General features: G+C 34.5%; 1 protein-coding gene across 6 annotated transcripts in view; it reads right to left on the minus strand.

Annotated features, from left to right (window-relative positions):
* The window catches only part of GRIK2 (glutamate ionotropic receptor kainate type subunit 2), a 733,451-nt gene that overhangs the window by 150,070 nt on the left and 562,375 nt on the right, over window positions 1-21,006 (minus strand). For all 6 annotated transcript variants that reach the window (XR_011388963.1, XM_017345301.3, XM_051855437.2 and 3 more), the window contains one exon: window positions 5,019-5,242. Coding sequence is in view for 5 of the 6 variants with exons in the window: in XM_017345301.3 (XP_017200790.1) it covers window positions 5,019-5,242 (224 nt within the window). In the remaining variant the exon portion in view is untranslated. The remainder of the gene's footprint in view (window positions 1-5,018; window positions 5,243-21,006) is intronic.

A 21,006-nucleotide genomic window follows, 5' to 3' on the forward strand; every position in this document is an offset into this window, starting at 1 on the left:
TTGTCCTCTTGTGACCACAATCATGTTAGAGTCAACATGTAGGTCAGGTGAGTCCTGATGGTCACTCTCAAACAAACCCACGAGTGGATTCTTGGGAGACTATTCTGTGTGGCCAGTAATATAATAAGCGCTCTCCAAATATTCCAAAAATTCTTCAAGTAATTCAATGCAAAGTCACACAAGAATCTTCTGTAGCCCTTCTCTTTTAACTTAGGAAACACAGATGTTATGTGTTTAACACATGAATATTCTTTGATTTGCTATGCTAGCTAAGATGGCCCAGGTTAGTCAACATTGTTTAACTACCCTTATCCTTTTTTCTATATTTGACCACATTCATTTGTTTAAATAGCCTAACAAAATTTTGTGGAATAGTACTCTCACTGCAAAATAAAACATAGTATTACATTTCTTCTCAGAGTTTATTTATTTTTAATTTAAAAAAAATCAATGTGGGAGTAAAACATGCAGTATTCTTTTAGGCTTACGGAATAATTAATATTTCATCAATCCTGTTGGAAGGGAAAATGTGTATACCACTGTTCCCTTCTTTTAGGCTTGGTCCTCTGTAGTTCATCTCTGTACATCAAAAATTTAGATCAACATGGTGAGTTTCAAAATAGTTCTTGTTCTCTTGGAATTATCTATGTTCAAAATTCACAAATGTTCAAATATGTATGTGACTTTAAATGTACTCATTTTATAAACAATATCTGTATCAATATCCTCAATTACTTAGTAAAGGAAATATTTGAAGCAAGGTGAAAAATATCTCTTTTTATCAGTAAAAAAGGTGGATACCCTAACCAGGCTTTTTACATGACTAACTGCCATTTCTACAGTAATATTTCTAGTTCAAAGAAAAAGGAGAAGGAAGAGAGGGAAAAATATTTAAGGACAAATACAACTAAGTGTAGGCCTATCATGGGCAAGACTTCTTCCTACACTTCTGCCAACCATAAGCAATAGTTAAAATATGTGGAATAAGGACATTTTATGTCTAGAATTCCTGGCTCATCTATAATATTCTTAGAGGAGTTCTCAGTTAAATCAGATAAGCATGCTGATTATGTCATTATGCTATAAATAATTATGCAATTGTTTGCAAAAAATGTAATATAAAACCATAGCAAGGCAAAAAACAGACACCATTTATTCCTTAATATTCATTAAATACATTTGAAGAATGTGTTAAATAGTCTTAATTGTGTATTTTATAAATAAAGGTGAGGGGAAATTTTTTAAATTATTGGCAAAATAATCTATTTATAAGTTATTTTTAAAGACATGAATTCTAATAATGATTATTATTTCCTAATTTGTTATGAGTAATAATATTAAGACTATAGACAGAACCTATTAAAAAAGCTTTAAATCTAGTATTCTAAGGATAACAAATCATCTAATGTCATATTTCCTTTATAATTGTACGCTTCTCTACATTGAAAAAATGTATTGTCAATGTTTAGAAAAATATTTAAAATACACTGCATCTATAAATAATACATGAGTGCTATCAAATATTTCTATTAGTTTATTCAAAGACAATATATATGTACTCTGAGATATATGGAAATTTTTGTGAGTTTTATAATGGATATATCCAGTTGTCTTTGTTCTTGGATTCAAGCACAATTCTTAATTCATTATATGTAGACAATAGAAATTTACTGAACAAATTAATGAACCGATGATAAATGAATTATTTTTGATATTTTGTGGAACTGGAATTAGTGCTTATTAGGGACTCAACAAATATTTGACTTACTGAGTAAGTGATTAATGAAGCAATTAAATTTATGTGGAAACATAAAAAAATGAACATGCAGTTTTGTAGATATAAGATTTTGTAGATATTAGATATACAAGATTAATTGTTTCAATAATGGGAACAATATGAGATTAATACCAAAACAAAAGTAAATATAATAGCAGTTAAATATTTTAGTATTTTACTTATCATATTATAATTTTGAATTAAATTGCTATCATTCTTTTTAGGTATTATATAAACTAAAATTAAATATGACCCAACATCAAATCATTAATAAATGTGAATTATGTAATTGAGGTGATGTTTTAGATATTTGTTTCTATGATTTTTAATTAAAAATTAAAATATCTAAAAACTTTTTAATATAATGCACATAAAGATAAAGAAAATACTATATTTTGACATCAACAACGATATAAATGATTTCATTAGTGATCTCTATATAACCTAGATGAAATTTTTGTTAATAAGTAAAATCAAAAATGATACATTGATTTTAAATTTCAAGAAATATTGTGATTCCATTTAAATTGGAAAGGCAATTAATTTCTACAAGTGAAACCTGGCTATTTTATCTGCATTTGTACCTTATGAACATCTTTCACTTAAAAGTTCAATATCAGGTAAGAATAGCTGGTAACCATATAACTTCATTTGATTTGGGAGTTTCAGTTTAAAATTTAAATTGATTATTCAAAAACTTTAAGTTTTGGTGTGTGTTTTTGTCCATAATTTGCAAATATTTTAAATAAAATTATTTTACTATTCAAAATTATACGAAGTATTATGTAAATAATGTGCAAAATATTTAGTTTATTAAGTATTACTTTACAAAGAGTGTCTAATAATATTTATTACTTACCATAGTTAATCTGACATTATTTATTATTTTATACATCTTTTATTTGCCAATAAATAAAATTTTAATTTTTTTGTATTTTAAGTACCTAATGATTTAAGTATATGAGATCATTTGCTCTCACAGTGCTGAAAAGGTTGAAACAGGATAATTTCCTAATTCATCAATTTAAAGACTAATGGCAAAATTTTAAAGTAACAATGCAAAATTTAAAGGCACTTGAAAATGGTAAATATCCTGACTTTGCTTGCTCAAATAAAATGATATTGATGTATTTATTTTGCATAAAATCATTACAGGTTGCCATAATTATATAGATATTATGTAAAAATTATACATCAAACTAAGAATTATGGACATATTTTGAAAAGTTAGATAAGGGCATTCCTGGACTTGCTAATGTACTTTTAAGCTGAGAAAGAAAACATCCAGTTTCTTTACATTATTTACTTTTGATTCTAGTTTCAGAGAATCTGAGCTTGGGAATTTAGTAAAATCTAAAATTCCTAATATAAAGTTGAGTCAACTAAACATTTAGTTTCTAAGATCTCTAGAAAACTATTTTTAGAATGACTTCAGTTTAATTGAGTCCACATTAATGCCTCATAACTATCTCACAAAGTCTAGGCTTTATTTATATTCTTGCTGGGAAATTTTCTTCATGTGATTAAGGAGAAAAAGGTATACGTGCTGATGCCAAGGAAGGCTTTTCCTACACTTTGTAGAATTTATTTTTCTATTTGGCCTTTGTTCTGACTGAAATGTGTGAACTCATTTATCAGAATATTTTGATATATAGGAGTGCATATATATGTTTATTTTTATATATAATCATAATTATATTGGCCTTATAATAGAATTAATTATTATAATTAATTGATCTTAATTGTCCCTACAATGGTGCCTCACATTTAAAAGACGGAATTAGTTTAAAAATGCTCAAAAACAAGAAGATGTTTTAGTTTTACAGAGTATGGAAAAAGTTGAAGGTAAAAATTAATCACATTCTAAATTCTCATTTTGAGGAGGAGAACCCTAAACTTCAAATAAAATTCTGATAGGCTGTACTAGATAGCATCAAATGCTGCATTGCTACCAGGTTTCAAAACATGTTTGCAGGCAAATGCAAATGATAAGAGTGCTAAGGATTCAAATCATAATATTTAATATATTAGAAAATTATACAGTTGTATAGTAATTACTTATAAATATATCAAAATAACTGTAAAAGATAGAAATATAAATGCATCAGAAATATTATGATAATCCAATCATTGATTTTATTTCCATAACTAAGTGAGCTAAACATCTGTTTTACTACTGGCAAAAATACATAAACTTATTAAAATAAATTTGTGGAGAGACAAATAGTCCTGGTAACAAATTTATGAAACGAACCTATGTCAAGCAGTCTCAAGAAAAGGCAAACTCTCAATTAACTTTGATTATAGAATGCAAAAACACATATATACACTATAAATGTGTTTATCATGAAAAAATATAGGTAGGATTCTAACTCATTTTGGTTTCTAAGCTATATTTTTGTTATATAATATTTAAAATTAAAAGAGTACAGTGAGTATGTGGCCTTCAATGTCATTACAGCAGCAATAAAGTATTGAGTCCTGAGGTATATTCCTTATCTCAGTTAAGGCAAAAGCAAACAAAATCATATTCAAATGACATATCAATTGAAAATTTAATAATGAGATAAAGACATGTCAAAATGCCTACAAATTTCTACATCTATGAATTACTATTAAGTAGCAAAATATTGATTCACCTGTATCAGGGATTTTAAAGGCCTTTATAAATATATAAAACTTTTTTTCAGTAAGGCATTTGACTTCAGATACTATAACTTGAAACATAATCCACATGTCAATGACAATATTACAATATTTGGGAGTGATATATTTATTTTGTGAAATATTTCTTGTTAAAATAATAGTAACTTTTAAAACTTAGAGTACATGTTTTAAGTTAATTTTGATTCCTTAAGAAAGTCTTCTTTGAAACTTTACTACTTTGTTTTTGTTACGACTAAATTAATAATTCATTTTAGCAAAACATGATATTTTGCTTTGGGTTCAGCAGAAATCTTCAGACTGAGGAAAATTATTTTTATCAATGCTTTAAGATACTGGATAAGAACAGTGTCCCATCACACTGATAGCTTACTGACACAACCAGCATGCTTTCTGCCCAAAGAAGGCAGCATAGTACATTTTAGTAAGTGGGCATGATTCTTAAAGCTCGTTATTCTCTAGCACGTAATGGGGAATAAAGAAAAGAAAAAGTATAATTGATTGTGACTTTTGACAATTATTAGTTAGAAAAAGGAGTTAACAATTGCCAAAAAAATCACAAAAGTGAGCATGTTACCTGGCTATGACAAAGAGCACACAACTGACACCCAAGTAAGCCAGCAGAATATACATCCAGATATCAGGGGACAGAGGATTCAGGAAGGAGAAGACGCCTGGGTTTGTACCATTGGGCTTGCGGTACAAAATACTTATTCCAAGTGTCATAAAGGGCTTGGAAAAGTCGATGACCTTCTCTCGAACGTAGGTAATAGCCAGTGGAGCAACTGCAAGATCAGCTTTCTATAGAAACAAAAAAAGAAAAGAAAAGAAAAGAAAAATTGGTTCTAGGTCACAAGAAAGGAATGAACAGTAAACAAGTTAAATAAAGCAAAGACTTTACACTTGAGACTTATCCCAGTAGGGACCGTGTTAAAATTTAAAGCTTTCTTTACTCTGAAATGAAGCATGATTTGCTTTGCTACTCAGCAATTACTGCAGTTAAAGAAATTTAAAAACTACAATATAAAAGCTTTATAATCTACTGAAAATTTAGCACATTCATTTCTCAAAATTGCTTTTATTTTGAACTTTAAAACCATTTTTTTATTTCTATGTATTGTCATTGTATTGAAAGGCAGGCAGACTGACAGAAAGAGACATACCAGCAGACAGAGATAGTTTATCCTCAGGTTCACTCCTAAATACACACAACAGCCATGGATTGGCCAGGCTCAAGCAAAAGCCCAGAACTCCATCGGGTTTCTCAAGTGGGTGATAGGCCCTTACATATTTGAACCATCAGCTGCACCTTAGGGTGCACCTTAGTAGGAAGTGGATCAGAAGCAGAGTAGCTATGACTTGAACCATGCATTCCAATATGGAATGCAGGCATCCCAAACTGAGATTTTAACAGTTTCCCAAATCCATTTAATATTAACATAATTTTCTAAATACAATGATCAAATAGCAATAATAACGACATCAAATCAAATAGCTGGGAATCCAGAAAGGTTTTTCTGATTTTGAAATGAGAGTGAAGTTAACTGGTTTTGGTCTTCAAACAGTTAAAACATATTGAAAACCATCTTTTAATGTGATTCTGTTTACTACCCCTGAGTTTTGTTTCTCTCTCTCTAATTTGTTTTATATTATTTAATGAAAATCCTTGCAGCCTTGCCTAAATTGCATTAGGAAATGAGTTTTTCAATTTTCACATCATTGCTAATTTTCCACGGTAGCTTAAATATGTTAAATTACTAATGCTTTTCACTCATCATGATGTACCCATCTGTCAGGGATGAACTTACACTCTAATATGTTGTAAGAAATAATTACAATATTTTAAAATAACAAAGGCATCCATGATGAGACACTATATTACTACATTCTTTTTATTATTAATAAACATACACAGCTTTCAGAGAATAAATAAGGAATGCTCATTGGAGAAAGCAACAGAAAGGTTGATTAAAAAATGAAGTTAGCCTTGTACTGTCTCCTTTGTGTTAGATATTGTTGAGAGATTTAGAGAAAAAACTTCCCTAAGCTGCTAACTTTGGTGGCAAAATATTATTGTTTGTTGGCATACAATAATACGTAGAGAGTAGCTATTAATGGAGAAAAACAGCTCTAAAAAAACTAGAAAGGAAAAAGGTCTTTAGGGTTCTGGGAGAGTTGTCATCATACTTTCTATTCATAAATAAAGGAAATATCAATTTAAGAATAATAATTGCTAATATTCATAAATCATTTGCTGAGTAACAGATACACATAAAGTTGAAAACGTTACATGGATTAGCACATTTAGTACTTATACAATCCTTCCATTATTTTATTTTTCACGTAAGAAAACTCAAACCTTGAGAACTTCGAAAACATGTTGAGTTTTATGGACTAAGTTAGCACTGGAACAAGGATGTGAACTGAAAATTTTGGAAATCACACGTAGAGGTTCACTATGACAGGTATCTTAGAAATTGCTGATGGAATTTTTCACTCATTCATTCATTCATCCATTAATTCAAGGGTTTGTAGAGATTGACAGGGAAATGCAAAAAATAAGGCCAGTAATTGATAGACCTGATGTGGTGCAGAGGTCAGACAGAACACTTGCCACAAGAAGACAAATGGAAAGGAAATAAAAACAATTTGAAAAAGTAAATAACTTTGTTAGAGAAAATGATTATGTAAGAAGTATATAGACTGCTGGTAAAAAATGGACAGTATGATGAAATGATTTGCCGCTCTTTTGAGAGGACTGAATATAAAGTAGTTTACCCATGTACCATTGTATCCTAGTATCTTACTCTTCTTAGCACATGAAAAGCAATTTTTTCATGTATACATTACTTCATGCCAATATCTAAGGTGAATATACTTTCAAGGGTTAATTTATTATTACTAAAATTGACAGATAAAATTCTATGCATTTATCATGTACTTCTTGGTATTTTAAAGCATACATGTATTGTGGGATGACTAACTCCAACTAACAGACATGTACATTATCTCATAGTTGTAATTTCTGTGGTAGGAATACATTATATCTATTTTCTTCGTATGTGAAAATTAACAAGGTTGATTTCACAGAAGTAAATAATAGAATGGCAGTTACCAAGGATTGGCCTTTGGAAAACTTTTGGTCAAAGACACAAAACTTCACTTCATAGGATGAATAATTTCAACATATCTATTGAAAGACATGGTGGCTATAGTTAATAACAATATTTTTATTCTTGAAATATGGTAAGATTTTAAAATTCATTATATTTATCAATACAGTTAGGACATGATTCAAATAACATGTATTAAAAAAACCACCACAGGCCGGCGCCGTGGCTCAATAGGCTAATCCTCCACCTTGCGGCGCCGGCACACCGGGTTCTAGTCCCGGTCAGGGCGCCGGATTCTGTCCCGGTTGCCCCTCTTCCAGGCCAGCTCTCTGCTATGGCCAGGGAGTGCAGTGGAGGATGGCCCAGGTGCTTGGGCCCTGCACCCCATGGGAGACCAGGAAAAGCACCTGGATCCTGGCTCCTGCCATCGGATCAGCGCGGTGCACCGGCTGCAGCGGCGGCCATTGGAGGGTGAACCAACGGCAAAGGAAGACCTTTCTCTCTCTGTCTCTCTCTCTCACTGTCCACTCTGCCTGTCAAAAAAAAAAAAATAAATAAAAAATAAAAAAACCACCACAATATTATAAAGTTGTTATATAGGCACATATTTGTATTAATAGAGTTGACTAGATCATATCTAATTTCAAAATTTACTTAGCGTTGCCCCAGTAAAACTTCTACTACAAATACAGAAAAACAAAAAATGCAAATAGTAATACTTTCTTTTTTTAAACTTTCATTTAACAAATATAAATTTCCAAATTACAGCTTATGGATTACAGTGGCTTTTACACCCCCATAACATCCCTCCCACCCGCAACCCTCCCATCTCCTGCTCCCTCTCCCCTTCCATTCACATCAAGATTCATTTTCAATTCTTTATATACAAAAGATCAATTTAGCATATATCAAGTAAAGATTTCAACAGTTTGCACCCACACAGAAACACAAAGTGTAAAGTACTGTTTGAGTACTAGTTATAGCATAATTCACATTGTAAAACTCATTAAGGACAGAGATCCTACATAAGGAGTAAGTGCACAGTGACTCCTGTTGTTGAATTAACAAATTGACACTCTTGTTTATGGAGTCAGTAATCTCCCTAGGCTCTAGTCATGAGTTGCCAAGGCTATGGAAGTATTTTGAGTGCGACGACTCCGATCTTATTTAGACAAGGCCATAGTGTGTTTTTTTGTTTGTTTGTTTTGTTTTGTTTTGTTTTGACAGGCAGAGTGGACAGTGAGAGAGAGAGAGACAGAGAGAAAGGTCTTCCTTTGCCGATGGTTCACTCTCCAATGGCCGGCGCAGCCGGCACGCTGCGGCCGACACACCTGATCCGAAGGCAGGAGCCAGGTGCTTCTCCTGGCCTCCCATGCGGGTGTAGGGCCCAAGAACTTGGGCCATCCTCCACTACACTCCAAGGCCACAGCAGAGAGCTGGCCTGGAAGAGGGGCAGCCAGGACAGAATCCGGTGCCCCGACCGGGACTAGAACCCAGTGTGCCAGTGCCACAAGCAGAGGATTAGCCTATTGGACCGCAGTGCTGGCCGCCATAGTGTGTTAATTACAGAGTTCAACCAATTGGATTAAGTAGAACAAAAAAAAAAAAAATACTAAAAGGGATAAAGTATTAAGTTGTTTATCAACATATAATAATACTTTCAAGTATGAAAGAAATTTGTTATTTGAAGCAAAAGATTTAAGCAGATAGTTTTAAACATTTAATAGGAAAATGAATGGGCAAACAGACTGTTACAGCCATATAATGGAATAGCATTCACTTGGGTGACATATGTCATTCTGAGAAACCTCCATACAGTATGGTAATAATTATATGACAAACTGGAAAAGGTAAAATTTTAGAGAAAACAGTAAGATCGGTGATTGCCAATGGTTCAGGGGAAGAGAGGAAATGTTGAACGCGTACAGCACAAAACATTTTACGGTATTGTAGTGGTTGGCACATGGCATTAAATGTTAATAAAAGCTCATAAAATTGTACAATATGAAGAATAATTCCAAATGTAAACTGTGGACTTCAGCAAATAATAAATGTATTGGGTGGGGGTGGTGCTGTGGCATAATAGGCTAAGCTTCCTCCTGTGGCGCCAGAATCATATATGGGTGCTGGTTGGAGTCCCAGATGTTCCACTTCTGATCCAGCTCTCTGCTATGGCCTGGGAAAGCACTGGAAGATGTCCCAAGTCCTTGGGCCCCTGCACCCACGTGGGAAACCTGGAAGAAGCTCCTGGTTCCTGGCTTCAGATCAGTCCAGCTCCAGCTGTTGTGGCCATCTAGGGAGTGAACCAGTGGACAGAAGACCTCTCTCTCTGTCTCTCCCTCCCCCTCTCTCTCTGTAACTCTGCCTCTCAAATAAATAATTAAAAATCTTTAATAAATAAATAAATGTATCAGTGGTCATCCACCAATCATAACAAACACACTACAATAATGGAAGCTGCTGATAATGGGGAAAATTGTGTACAGGGAATAGGAGAGAAGTGAATATACAGAAACTCTACTTTCTATGGAAACTTTCTTTAAATCTAAAATTTCTCTAAAACATAAAATTTAATAATTTTTTAAAAATAAAATTTTTTACCATATCCTCAGTTTGTATGATTCAATGTGTTATCTTGATTAGTTAATTAGATTTCTGGTATTACTATTAATAGTAAACATAAGTATCAAATAGTAACATAAGTTATCAAACATCAATTGTCACAAGTAAATAGTATCAAACTGTGCACTAAATATATTTTAAAAATAAGACCTAAGGACCATCTTAGTTTTAAGCAGGAATATTTATACATCATAGCATGTTCTTTGAATAAGATCCAATGATCCAACTTAATTACAAGTATCCCAATAATACAATAATCTTGGAATATAATAAAAATATTGTGCTATCTTCCTGTCAAATAGCATGCCATTGAAGATGGAGAAATTGGAGGAAAATAGATAATCTGATGGTTAAATTCAATAATCTGTGAATATTATCTCTGTATAAACAGTTTACTTTAACAGAAATAAATCTGATAAATAATTTCTAATTCTAAGCAGTGACAAAATGATCTTGCATTAGAAAGTGACAGTGGACAAAAATTTGAAGGAAAACATCTGCTTTAGCAAATGAAGATGAATGCAAATTTTTGTAACTTAAATATTTAGTATAAAATAAAGTGGAAACTCATTTCTACCTGATTAGGACAGAGAAGCTTTTGTGAAACAATTAGTCTGTTATTTGTAGCCTGAACAGTAAGTCTTAAATTGGTAGAGTGTCAGCAGTAAGAAAAAGAAATTCACAATAATAGCTAGCATTAAATATGTTTGCTATGGACCAAAACTGTGCTACATATCTTGCTCTTGTCCCATTCATTAATCTTCACAACAATTCCAACTATTTATAGTGTGATTTCCTTTCAGAACAGTTAACTTGAAGCATGAGAATATAAGGAGAGTGTGGCTCCAAAGATTACTTAGCCGTACTCATTTCCTATAATTTCTCTACATAATCATTCAAAGACAGCATGCCAATTTCTACTGCTAGTCTGGTTTTGTACTTCCCTATCCAAAATGGTCTTTCCTTTGCTCCATTATTCATATTCCACAAGAAATATCAGCATTTATTTTTCTCCTGTGTAGCCGTCTCTGAATTCCTAAATGCATTAACTTTTGTAGTATTTTGTAGTATTTATAAACTGAGTCACAAAATTCAATGATATGTTATTTTGTGTTATGTTATTTCTGATTATTTCACATGTAGGTCAACCAAAATTATATGAGATTCTAGTGTACATATTATTGTAATTGCATTGTTTTCATTCCCAAAAGAGCAAAGCACATTAAAATTTGCAAGTATTCCTTCAATAACAGCACATAGCTCTTAATAAAGGGGATGGTAAAGTATCTTCACCTCCCACTAGTCCAGAAATTTCACACAGTTTCTTAAGCAGCAGCTATCTTACTAAATAAATAAATATGTATTAATTTAGTATTCCACCATCTATGTGAAACCCTTCCGAACTGTCTTACATATCCTTGTGATTATAATGAACTTAACATCCATAGAGTACTGGACAAAATCCGATATCAAGTAACTGCTTAGCAAATGTAACCCTAATACAGTTTCAATTTAATGAAATAAAATTTTCAGAGAAAATTAAAGAACACAATTAGAATTTTACAATTAAACTTTTTTTGGCCTTACTCTAGACATAAGATTTATTTGTGTAGCATTATAATTAAAGTTAATGTACTATCTACAGAGAAAAGGGTAATTCTTTTTGTAGGATTATATAGCTAATAGCAACCCATTGATTAAGGTCTCACAAGATAATAATAAAAACTTCTAATTACCTAATACAACATTCTTAATTTCTAATTACCTAATACAAAAAAATGAAATAATGAAACATATCTTCATGAATGGCATAGTGACTCCAAATTTGATTATGATGTGAAACTCTAGCATTTTATGAAGCTTCAAAAATCAAAGGACAAAATTAACTTATTTTTAATACATGTTCAGCTCAGTGAAACATTTTATAAATACTTGTGAAATTTCTTATGATTTACCAATGGCAAAACAGGTTTTTTTTTTTTTTTTTTTTTTTTTTTTTTTTTTTGGACAGGCAGAGTTAGACAGTGAGAGAGAGAGACAGGGAGAAAGGTCTTCCTTCCTACCGAAGCCAGGAGCCAGGTGCTTCCTCCTGGTCTCCCATACGGGTGCAGGGCCCAAGCACTTGGGCCCTCCTCCACTGCACTCCTGGGCCACAGCAGAGAGCTGGACTGGAAGAGGAGCAACTGGAACAGAATCCGGCGCCCCAACCGGGACTAGAACCTGGGGTGCCGGCTCCACAGGCAGTGAGCCGCGGCACCTGCTGCAAAATAGTTGTAAGCATTGTTTTCTACTTATTGATCTTGAGTAAAACAAAGTAGTAAGTGCACTGAATAAACTGCATCATCAGAATCTGTCTTAGCTAAGACATTTTTAAAAAGCTAATTATGCGTATTAATTTGCAAGTGATACCACCTTTGCCTAAACTCTGAACAATGCATAATGGGAGCAGATACGTTGCCCATGTGTGCATTTGCAGGGAAACACAGCTCACTTTCTGTACACGTGGTGTGTCATCTCCATCACCATCTATTTCACACATCACCTGGACCCTTCCTATGGCCTCCAACTGATCCTATACTTTCAATCTGGCCCAAGTAGAATATACTCTCCATCCAAAGATTAGAAAGGCTTTTCTTAAATACATACCAGATCATCACTTCCTGGTTAGTATTCCACAGAGACTTCGGGCATACAGTGAATATAATCTAAAATTCACACTCTTTTTAAAAAAGATTTATTTATTTATTTGAAAGGTAGATTTACAGACAGAGAGAGGAAGAGATAGAGAGAAAGGACTTCCAACCACTGATTCATTCCCCAAATGTCCACAATGGCTGAAGCTGGGCCCATCCAAAGCCAGGAACGTGGAGCTTCTTCCAGGTCTCCCATGTGGGTGGGAACACAAGCACTTGGGCAATCTCCTACTGCTTTCCTGGGCCTTATCAGTGAGCCGGATTGGAAGAGGAGAAGCTGGGACTAGAACTGGTGCCTATATAGAATGCTGGTACTGCAGGCAGAGGCTTAGCTTACTAAGCACAGAGCCAGCCCCTGAAGTTCACACTCTGCATCTTTGCCTACAGAGCACTACAAAATATAGCCCCTAGCTACTCCACCAACATCAGTTCCAGGATTCTTCCAGTCCTTGTGTATACATAGTCGTATATTCCACAACTATGAATGCCTTGATGATCCTCAAACATGTTCACACTTTCTTTTTTCTGTGTGCTTCCTCTGCCTGGAAAGTCACCCATCATATATGTACGTGGGTTGTTGTCTCTTCATTCAAGTGTCTGTTTTTATGTTATGACTCAAGGATTCTTCCCTGACCACTCATTCTGTCACTCTTTACTTCCCTACCAGGTTTTCATTTTCTTCATAAGTGGTTCTGTATTAGTATAGTTTCTGTTGCCAAAAACACAACACCACAGGCTAGGTATGTTATAAAGAAAAGAGGCTTATTTTTGCTCACAGTTCAGGTCCAAAGTCAAGGGACCACATCTATCGGATGCTTCCTGCTGGAAGTATCTCGTAGTGGTGTCAAGTATCACAATGTGAAACACAGAAAGTGTGTTCATGTGTGTGTATCCTCCAGTATCTGTCTTTCTCCTTAACAATTTTTTATTTATATAAGGTGAACAAACTTTATTTATTTCATATACAGATTTAGGAGCAGAGGGTAGGGTGGGAATTATCTCCTTCTTCTTAAAAAGCCCCCAGGTCTCAGCCGTGGGGTTTCCACCCTAAAGACTTTATCTACTCCCAGTCAGATACCAGTCTTTACCTCTCCACACCATAGTCTGATTAAGTTTTCATTATTTAATGCCTTGCAAATGAGACTAAATTTCCACATGAGTTTTTGGAGGGACAAACCATATTTAACCTATAGTATTATGCTCCCTGAAATTCATGTTCTTCTCACGTGAAAAATACAGTAATTTCATTCATATAATTCTTAACTCATTCTAGCATTAATTAAAAAGCCCAAAGTATCATCTGAAATTCAAAACAAACTTATTTTAGCTTGAGGCTGTAAAGGTAAAGAAAGTTACACAAGTAGAAAGGACTGATGCAAAGCAAGACCAAATCCAGCAGGGCAGATAAAAAATCTCAAAGCTCTAAGTGTGGCATCTTGTGCATACTGTGGCAGTAAGTGTGTTTCCTGTAATAGGCTGGGCCTCAGCCACTTAGCTTTGCTGCTCACATCTTACTGCTCCATGGCTGGTGCCTGTGAAAAACAGGCATGGCATATTTCTCATGGCTCTGTCTTTCTGGGTTCATGCTGCAGATCCACTCCCACAGCAAGATGAGGCACCACCCCTTCAGGGAATCCCTTCGGGGCCCTAAGCCATTAGGAAAGTCTGTCTGGCCCCCTGGACTTTATTTTAACTCTTGGAGGAAGATACCATGACCTCTTGCACTCTGCATGCTGTAGAATCAGCACCATGTAGACACCAGTGTCTGCAATTTGCTCCCTTTGGAGTGGTGCTATGAGCTATACCTGGACCCACCTAAATCATGTCTCAGATCATTGTAGAGGAGTTTTCCAGAAAGCAGTGAGGAAAATCTCCAGCTCGCCCTAGAGGGTGAGATTGTGGAGAGCAACCTGGGCCCATTCCATGAAACTTGTGTCCTAAGCCTCTGGGCCTATTATGTGATTAGCAGCCTGGAAGATTCCTAAGATACCCTCCGGGCCATTTTCCCAATGTTTTTATGATTAGAATCTGGAGTAAGTGATTGATCAACTGTACTCTCATTTTGTTCTCCTGAAAACATTTCCTCACCAGGCTTCTCATCTTCACAATTTTTCACTCTGATTCCACTTATCCATGTTGATGACTAACAAGCAGTTGCTGGGCAGCACCCATACCTTATTCTTTTGTTCACTCCTTCCCTGGTCAGGCTAGGAATTGTTCAATTTTTTCTGCTCTGCTTCCCTTTTAATTACACATTCTACCTTTAGGTCATGCTGTTTCTCAATAATACCATATTCAGTAACAAGTAACCAAGCAGCAGAAACTGAATGCTTTGTTGTTTGGATATTTCTTCTGTCAGATATTCCAGTTCATCACTATTTAATTCATCCTTTTTTAAAGCTCTAGGGCATGGATGCAGTTCAGCCAAATTCTTTGCAATGGTGTGACAGGGTGGCTTCACTCCAAACGCCAATAGAATATTCCTCGTTTGCATCAGCATTCTGGTCGCAACCACTTACTGAATCTCTAAGACATTGTAGCTCTTCTTTAGTCTCCTTAATTCGTGAGTCAACATCAGCATTTCCTGGAATTCTATGCATTTTCACTAATTATTCCAACCTCTGCCCATTACTCAGCTCCAAAGTCACTTCCACAGTTTCAGGTATTCATTATTAGCAGCAATCCGATTCTTGGTAGCAATTTTCTACCTTAGTTGATTTCCTGTTGCTAATGATATAATGGGTAAATTATAGAGAAAAGTGGTTTATTTTGGCTCATGGTTCCGAATCAAGGTCAAAGGGGCTCATCTGGTGAAGGTCTTCTTACAGGCAGAATTCTGAGGTCATGGTGAGAGACAGGGAGTGTGTGCGTGTATGTATACCCTTTGGTCTCATCTCCTTTTTATAAAGCATCCATGTTCAAACATGAGGGTTCCATCTGATGACCTTATCTGATTCTGATCACCTCCCAAAGGCCCATCATAATCAGATCGAAGTTCCATTCTTCTCATACCTCACAATGAAGATTGAATTTCAACATGAGTTTTTGAAGAGGTCAAATCAAATTCAAAGGATACAAACTCATGAATGGAAATGATGTCATTTTTGAAACTTTTTCCACTAGAATGTGAAGTCCTTTTTTTTTCTTTGCAGACATGCCAAACAGGAGTCTTCCCACCTTTATTTCCTAACAAGCATCTGTACAATACAGAGATAGATCCTAGGTCAGTCCCTTTTGAGTAAAGATTTTCTCTGTTTTTGTCCCATTGTATGTTGCTAGCGCCTGATACAATGTTTGACATAGAATAGTCAGTAAACTACTATTTTTAAATGGATAAATGAATGAAAACACCACAAATTCTACACTCAAAACCTTCCCCAAACATTATTACAGAAGAGAATATTCTTCGTTTGTTTTTTCATTAACTTTTTTCATAAACATTTTTAAAACATTGGCTATTATCTGCTTTTTTTTTTGTAATAATCACGTCATAATAGAGACAGGGATATTTAGGAATAGCACCCTCATACCTCATCCTTTCCATCATACTCAAAACCTTAGTCCACTGTGTCTGTTCCATTGTCTACCTCTCTGGCAGCATGAAACAGAGATAATGGATCTCATGGTTAATCCTGATCTCATTTAAAAGGAAGAAGAATAAATAAAAGTAACCTGTGGGGTAGGTGTTTGATCTAGTGGTTGACATATTCCTGAGCCATATCAGAGTGCCTGGGTTTGATTTGTGGCTCTGGCTCCTGATTCCAGCTTCCTTCCAATGAAGACCTGGGAGACACATTAGTTGTGTCCCTACCATGAATTGAGCTTCTGGATTCTGGCTCCAGCCCTTGCACTGCCCTGGCCATAGTGGGCATTTGGGGAGGGAATTAGCAGATAGGAACTCTCTCTGTCCATTTGTCTCTCTCATATCTCCCTCTGTTTCTGATTCTTAATTTAAAATAAAAAAATGAAACTTCCTTAGCACAATTTCTATTTTCTACCAATACAAATAGTAGTAAATAACTTATAAAAATACATAATATTTTTGTGGAATTGGGTTGTACAGCAAATAGGGAAATTACCTCATGTTATTGTTAGTACTCACTAAGTAGCATGCAAGAAAAAATGGTAAAATTAAATTTACATATATTTCAACTGTAAGAAAAAAACTTCCATAAATTCACCTTACATACTGTATAAAACTTAATATCTATTTGTTTTTAGTTTGTAAAACATAAACATACATCTTAGAAATATATCTTTTGTTCCTTTATATCAGACCAATAGTCACCCTATAGTGCACAATGGAAAACAGGCAATTCAGTTATAAAACATACAGAATTCTCTCCTACTTAGAGGGCGAGGGCCCAAATAGGAGCCATTATGAAAAATTACAAACAGTATTAGATTCAGCTGCTATTTTACCAGCTGTTGCTTTATTAATGCTTAAATAAGTCTGCTGATAATTTTAAGGATATTGATGAAACCTAGCAAACTTGACATTAATGACAGAATGAATAATTTGCTTCTTAAGTTGTAAGAATTCAGAAGAATCATGGCTTCAGAATGTCCTTAGAGTTTAGCATTATTTGTTTTCTGAGGGTAGGTTTGAGATTTTGTTTTTACTTGTTTTATTCCCCATCAAATCTGATTTAATTGTGCAATCTCAGTAATGTGATTCAAGTATATTAATATTCCTATACTAAAATTTTCACATTATCCTTCACTCATTACCACATTATTCTATGAAATTGAAATTCAAATGAATTGAAATTTCTATTTGTTAGTACTAGTTGAATTAGATTAGCAAAATAGAAAAACATATATTTAAAAGTTTTTTTCCACATTGGTAATTTCAAAAAAGCTAATCTTTTATTTCAAAATAATCTGATATCATGAATATCAATACTCAAAACAGTTGAGCATTTCTCTTATTCATGACCATAGCACTGAACTGAACAATGGTTTCTCTATCATTTTCTGTGCTCGATTTTGGGTATTATTGGTTACTTGATTTTTAAAAGAATTACCATCTTTCAAATCATACTTTAAGTAAAAAAAATTGATCTACCAAAGACCATCACCAATATATGAAAGGTAGTTTATTATATTCTACAATTCCCATATTTAAACAAACATGAAAACCAAGAGAAAAAACACAGTTTTACTCAAATATATGATCATTATGTATTTACCCAGCAAGTACTTAAGGAGAAAGATATGATGATTGGCTCCTTTGAAACAAATCCATATGCAAACTCTCAAAACAGAAAATGTTTTAAATGATTAAAAATATTACTTGAGGGCTCACTAGGCTAAACCTCTGCCTTGCGGTGCCAGCACACCGGGTTCTAGTCCCAGTCGGGGCACCGGATTCTGTCCCGGTTGCTCCTCTTCCAGGCCAGCTCTCTGCTGTGGCCAGGGAGTGCAGTGGAGGATGGCCCAGGTGCTTGGGCACTGCACCCCATGGGAGACCAGGATAAGTACCTGGCTCCTGCCATTGGATCAGCGCGGTGCGCCGGCCGCAGCACGCTGGCCGTGGCAGCCATTGGAGGGTGAACCAAAGGCAAAGGAAGACCTTTCTCTCTGTCTCTCTCTCTCTCACTGTCCACTCTGCCTGTCAAAATAAATAAATAAATAAAATATTACTTAAAAAACCTCAGACTATTTTCTGAAACCTTATCTCTTTTATATGACTTCTTGTTACCAAGTTTGTGCTACTACATATTTCATATTTTTTTCTGTTAATCCCTTTTTAATTTCACATTTTGATGTCATAGAACCATAACAAGTGAATCAATAAACTACTACTAGTACTAAGATGGATGACTAGGAACAACAAGGAATCTTCTTAATGGAATCTTGAGTTTATAATTCTGCTCTAGTAAACCGTTCATCAGTGGATAATGATTAAGCACACTGAAATTTCAAAGTATACTTAAAGCAACAGGTAAATGATGATGGTTGTAAATACTCAATGCTATAAAATTTCTATGATCAGAATGCTTTAAAACTGGACATTAACTTGTATTCCTTTATTTAGAGCATGTGTCAAAATAATAGATTACTTGACAAAAATGTTATCAATATTAAGCTCCACACCAGGTAAGGAGCAATATGTACTCATTCAAGTGTATATAACAGTCTCATTTCTCAGGTGCTAATAACATAGGGAAGATTAACATGAAAACAAATATTCAGAATTCTCAAATAAGTATATTGGTTGAAGTATGTATATTTATGCTACAATGTTATTGGCTTCCCTGATTCTTGCTCTAATAAATCACTAAAAATTAATTAATGCATAGAAATAGCATTAATTTTGCAAACTCTGGAGTGAAAACCAACTCAGAAAATACAATAGGGGCCAAGGCTGTGGCGAAGCAGGTAAAGCCACCACCTGCAGTGCTGGCATCCAATATGGGTGCCAGTTCAAATCCCAGCTTCTCCACTTCCAATCCAGCTCTCTGCTCTGGCCTTGGAAAGCAGCAGAAGATGGGCCAAGTCCTTAGGCCCCTGTGCCTGCATGGGAGACCCAGAGGAAGCTCCTGGAATCTGGCTTTGGATAGGTCCAGCTCCAGCCATTGCAGCTAGCTGGAGGATGAACCATCGCATGCAAGACTCTCTCTCTCTCTCTCTCTTTCTCTGCCTTTCCTCATGTGTAGCTCTTTCAAATAAATAAATAAATCTTGAAAAAAAGAGAAAGAGAGAGAGAGAAAGAAAAAGAAAGAAAGAAAGGAAAGAAAGGAAGAAAGGAAGAGAGAAAGAGGTGTTGTAGGGGCCAGCATTGTGGCATAACAGGTAAAGCCACTGTCTGCAAATCTGGCATCCCATACTTAAGCTGATTTGAGTCCCAGCTGCTCCACTTCTGATACAGCTCCCTGCTAATGACCTGGGAAAGCAGAAGACAGCTCAAGTACTTGGGTCCTACCACTCATGTGGGAGACCCAAATGAAGCTCCTGGCTTCAACCTGACTGGAAGATCTCTCCCTCAGTCTCTCCCTCTATCTCTGTAGCTCTCAATTCCAAAATCAATAAATAAATTTTTTTTAAAAAAGAAAGTATTGTATATTTACACAATTATAGGAAAGCTAGATGTGAGAGTTGTGACAAATATACTAACATTAGATGTCCATAGGGGAAATGAAGGAAGCGGTATATGGAAACTCATTGTTTTACTACCTCACAATCTTTAACTTGTAAATTTAAGGAAAAGGAAAAGTGTAAAATATATTATAAATACATTTTACATTAATTTAAAAAATGAATGAAATCTTCTCATTTGCAGCAAATGGATGAAATTGATAGACATTATGTTTAAAGAAATAAGCCAGATATAGAATAACAAATCCTGCATATTCTCCCTTACATGTTGAAGCTAAAAAAATATGAGTATAGACAAATACATGCTAGAGGCTGAGAGGAGTGAGGAGTGAAAGAGAGAGGTTGGATATTGGGCATCAAACCACAGACAGTGGGAATAAGCTCCTACAGTTCAACAGCACAGTGGGGTGATTAGAGATGACAACAACTGATTTTATATTTTCTGAGCAAATAGAAGAGAGGATCCCCAAGACAGCATTCAACAGGACAGCACTGGGTGCCCCTGAAAATAAGTAAACCACTAAAGCATGAAATCAGTAAATAAATAAAGGATGGTTTTGCTTAGTTTTTAGCTTCTGAAATGCAGTCAATATATTTTATATTTTGAGGCAAGGGAAAAATAAGATTCCCTTTCATAAATATATTTTAACCTGAACAATTCAAATGGATTTTCTGTATCAATTATTAAATAATATATTGTGCAAAATGCTTGCTAATATATCTGAAAGAAACCAATTTTTATCTTTCTCGTATGTTCAGATAGTTTTTAAAGGACTAAAGAAGAACAATAATCAGTAAGATCGTATTCTTGTAAAAATAAGTCTTGGAGCAAAGACAAAATTATCAAACTATTAATTATCCATGATTTCCAAAGGTAATTGCACTGCTTCACTGGTTTAAAAAGTTCATGTAAATATATCCCCTAGTAAAAATAAGATTCTAATTTTCTCAATTGTGCAATAATGTGACAGAATCTATCAATCAGTATTTATTGGTAGACTAGATAAGATGTATATGGAAAGATATTTAAGCAGGA

This window comes from Oryctolagus cuniculus, chromosome 5 (assembly GCF_964237555.1).
Source record: "Oryctolagus cuniculus chromosome 5, mOryCun1.1, whole genome shotgun sequence".
Taxonomy (NCBI): Eukaryota; Metazoa; Chordata; class Mammalia; order Lagomorpha; family Leporidae; genus Oryctolagus; species Oryctolagus cuniculus.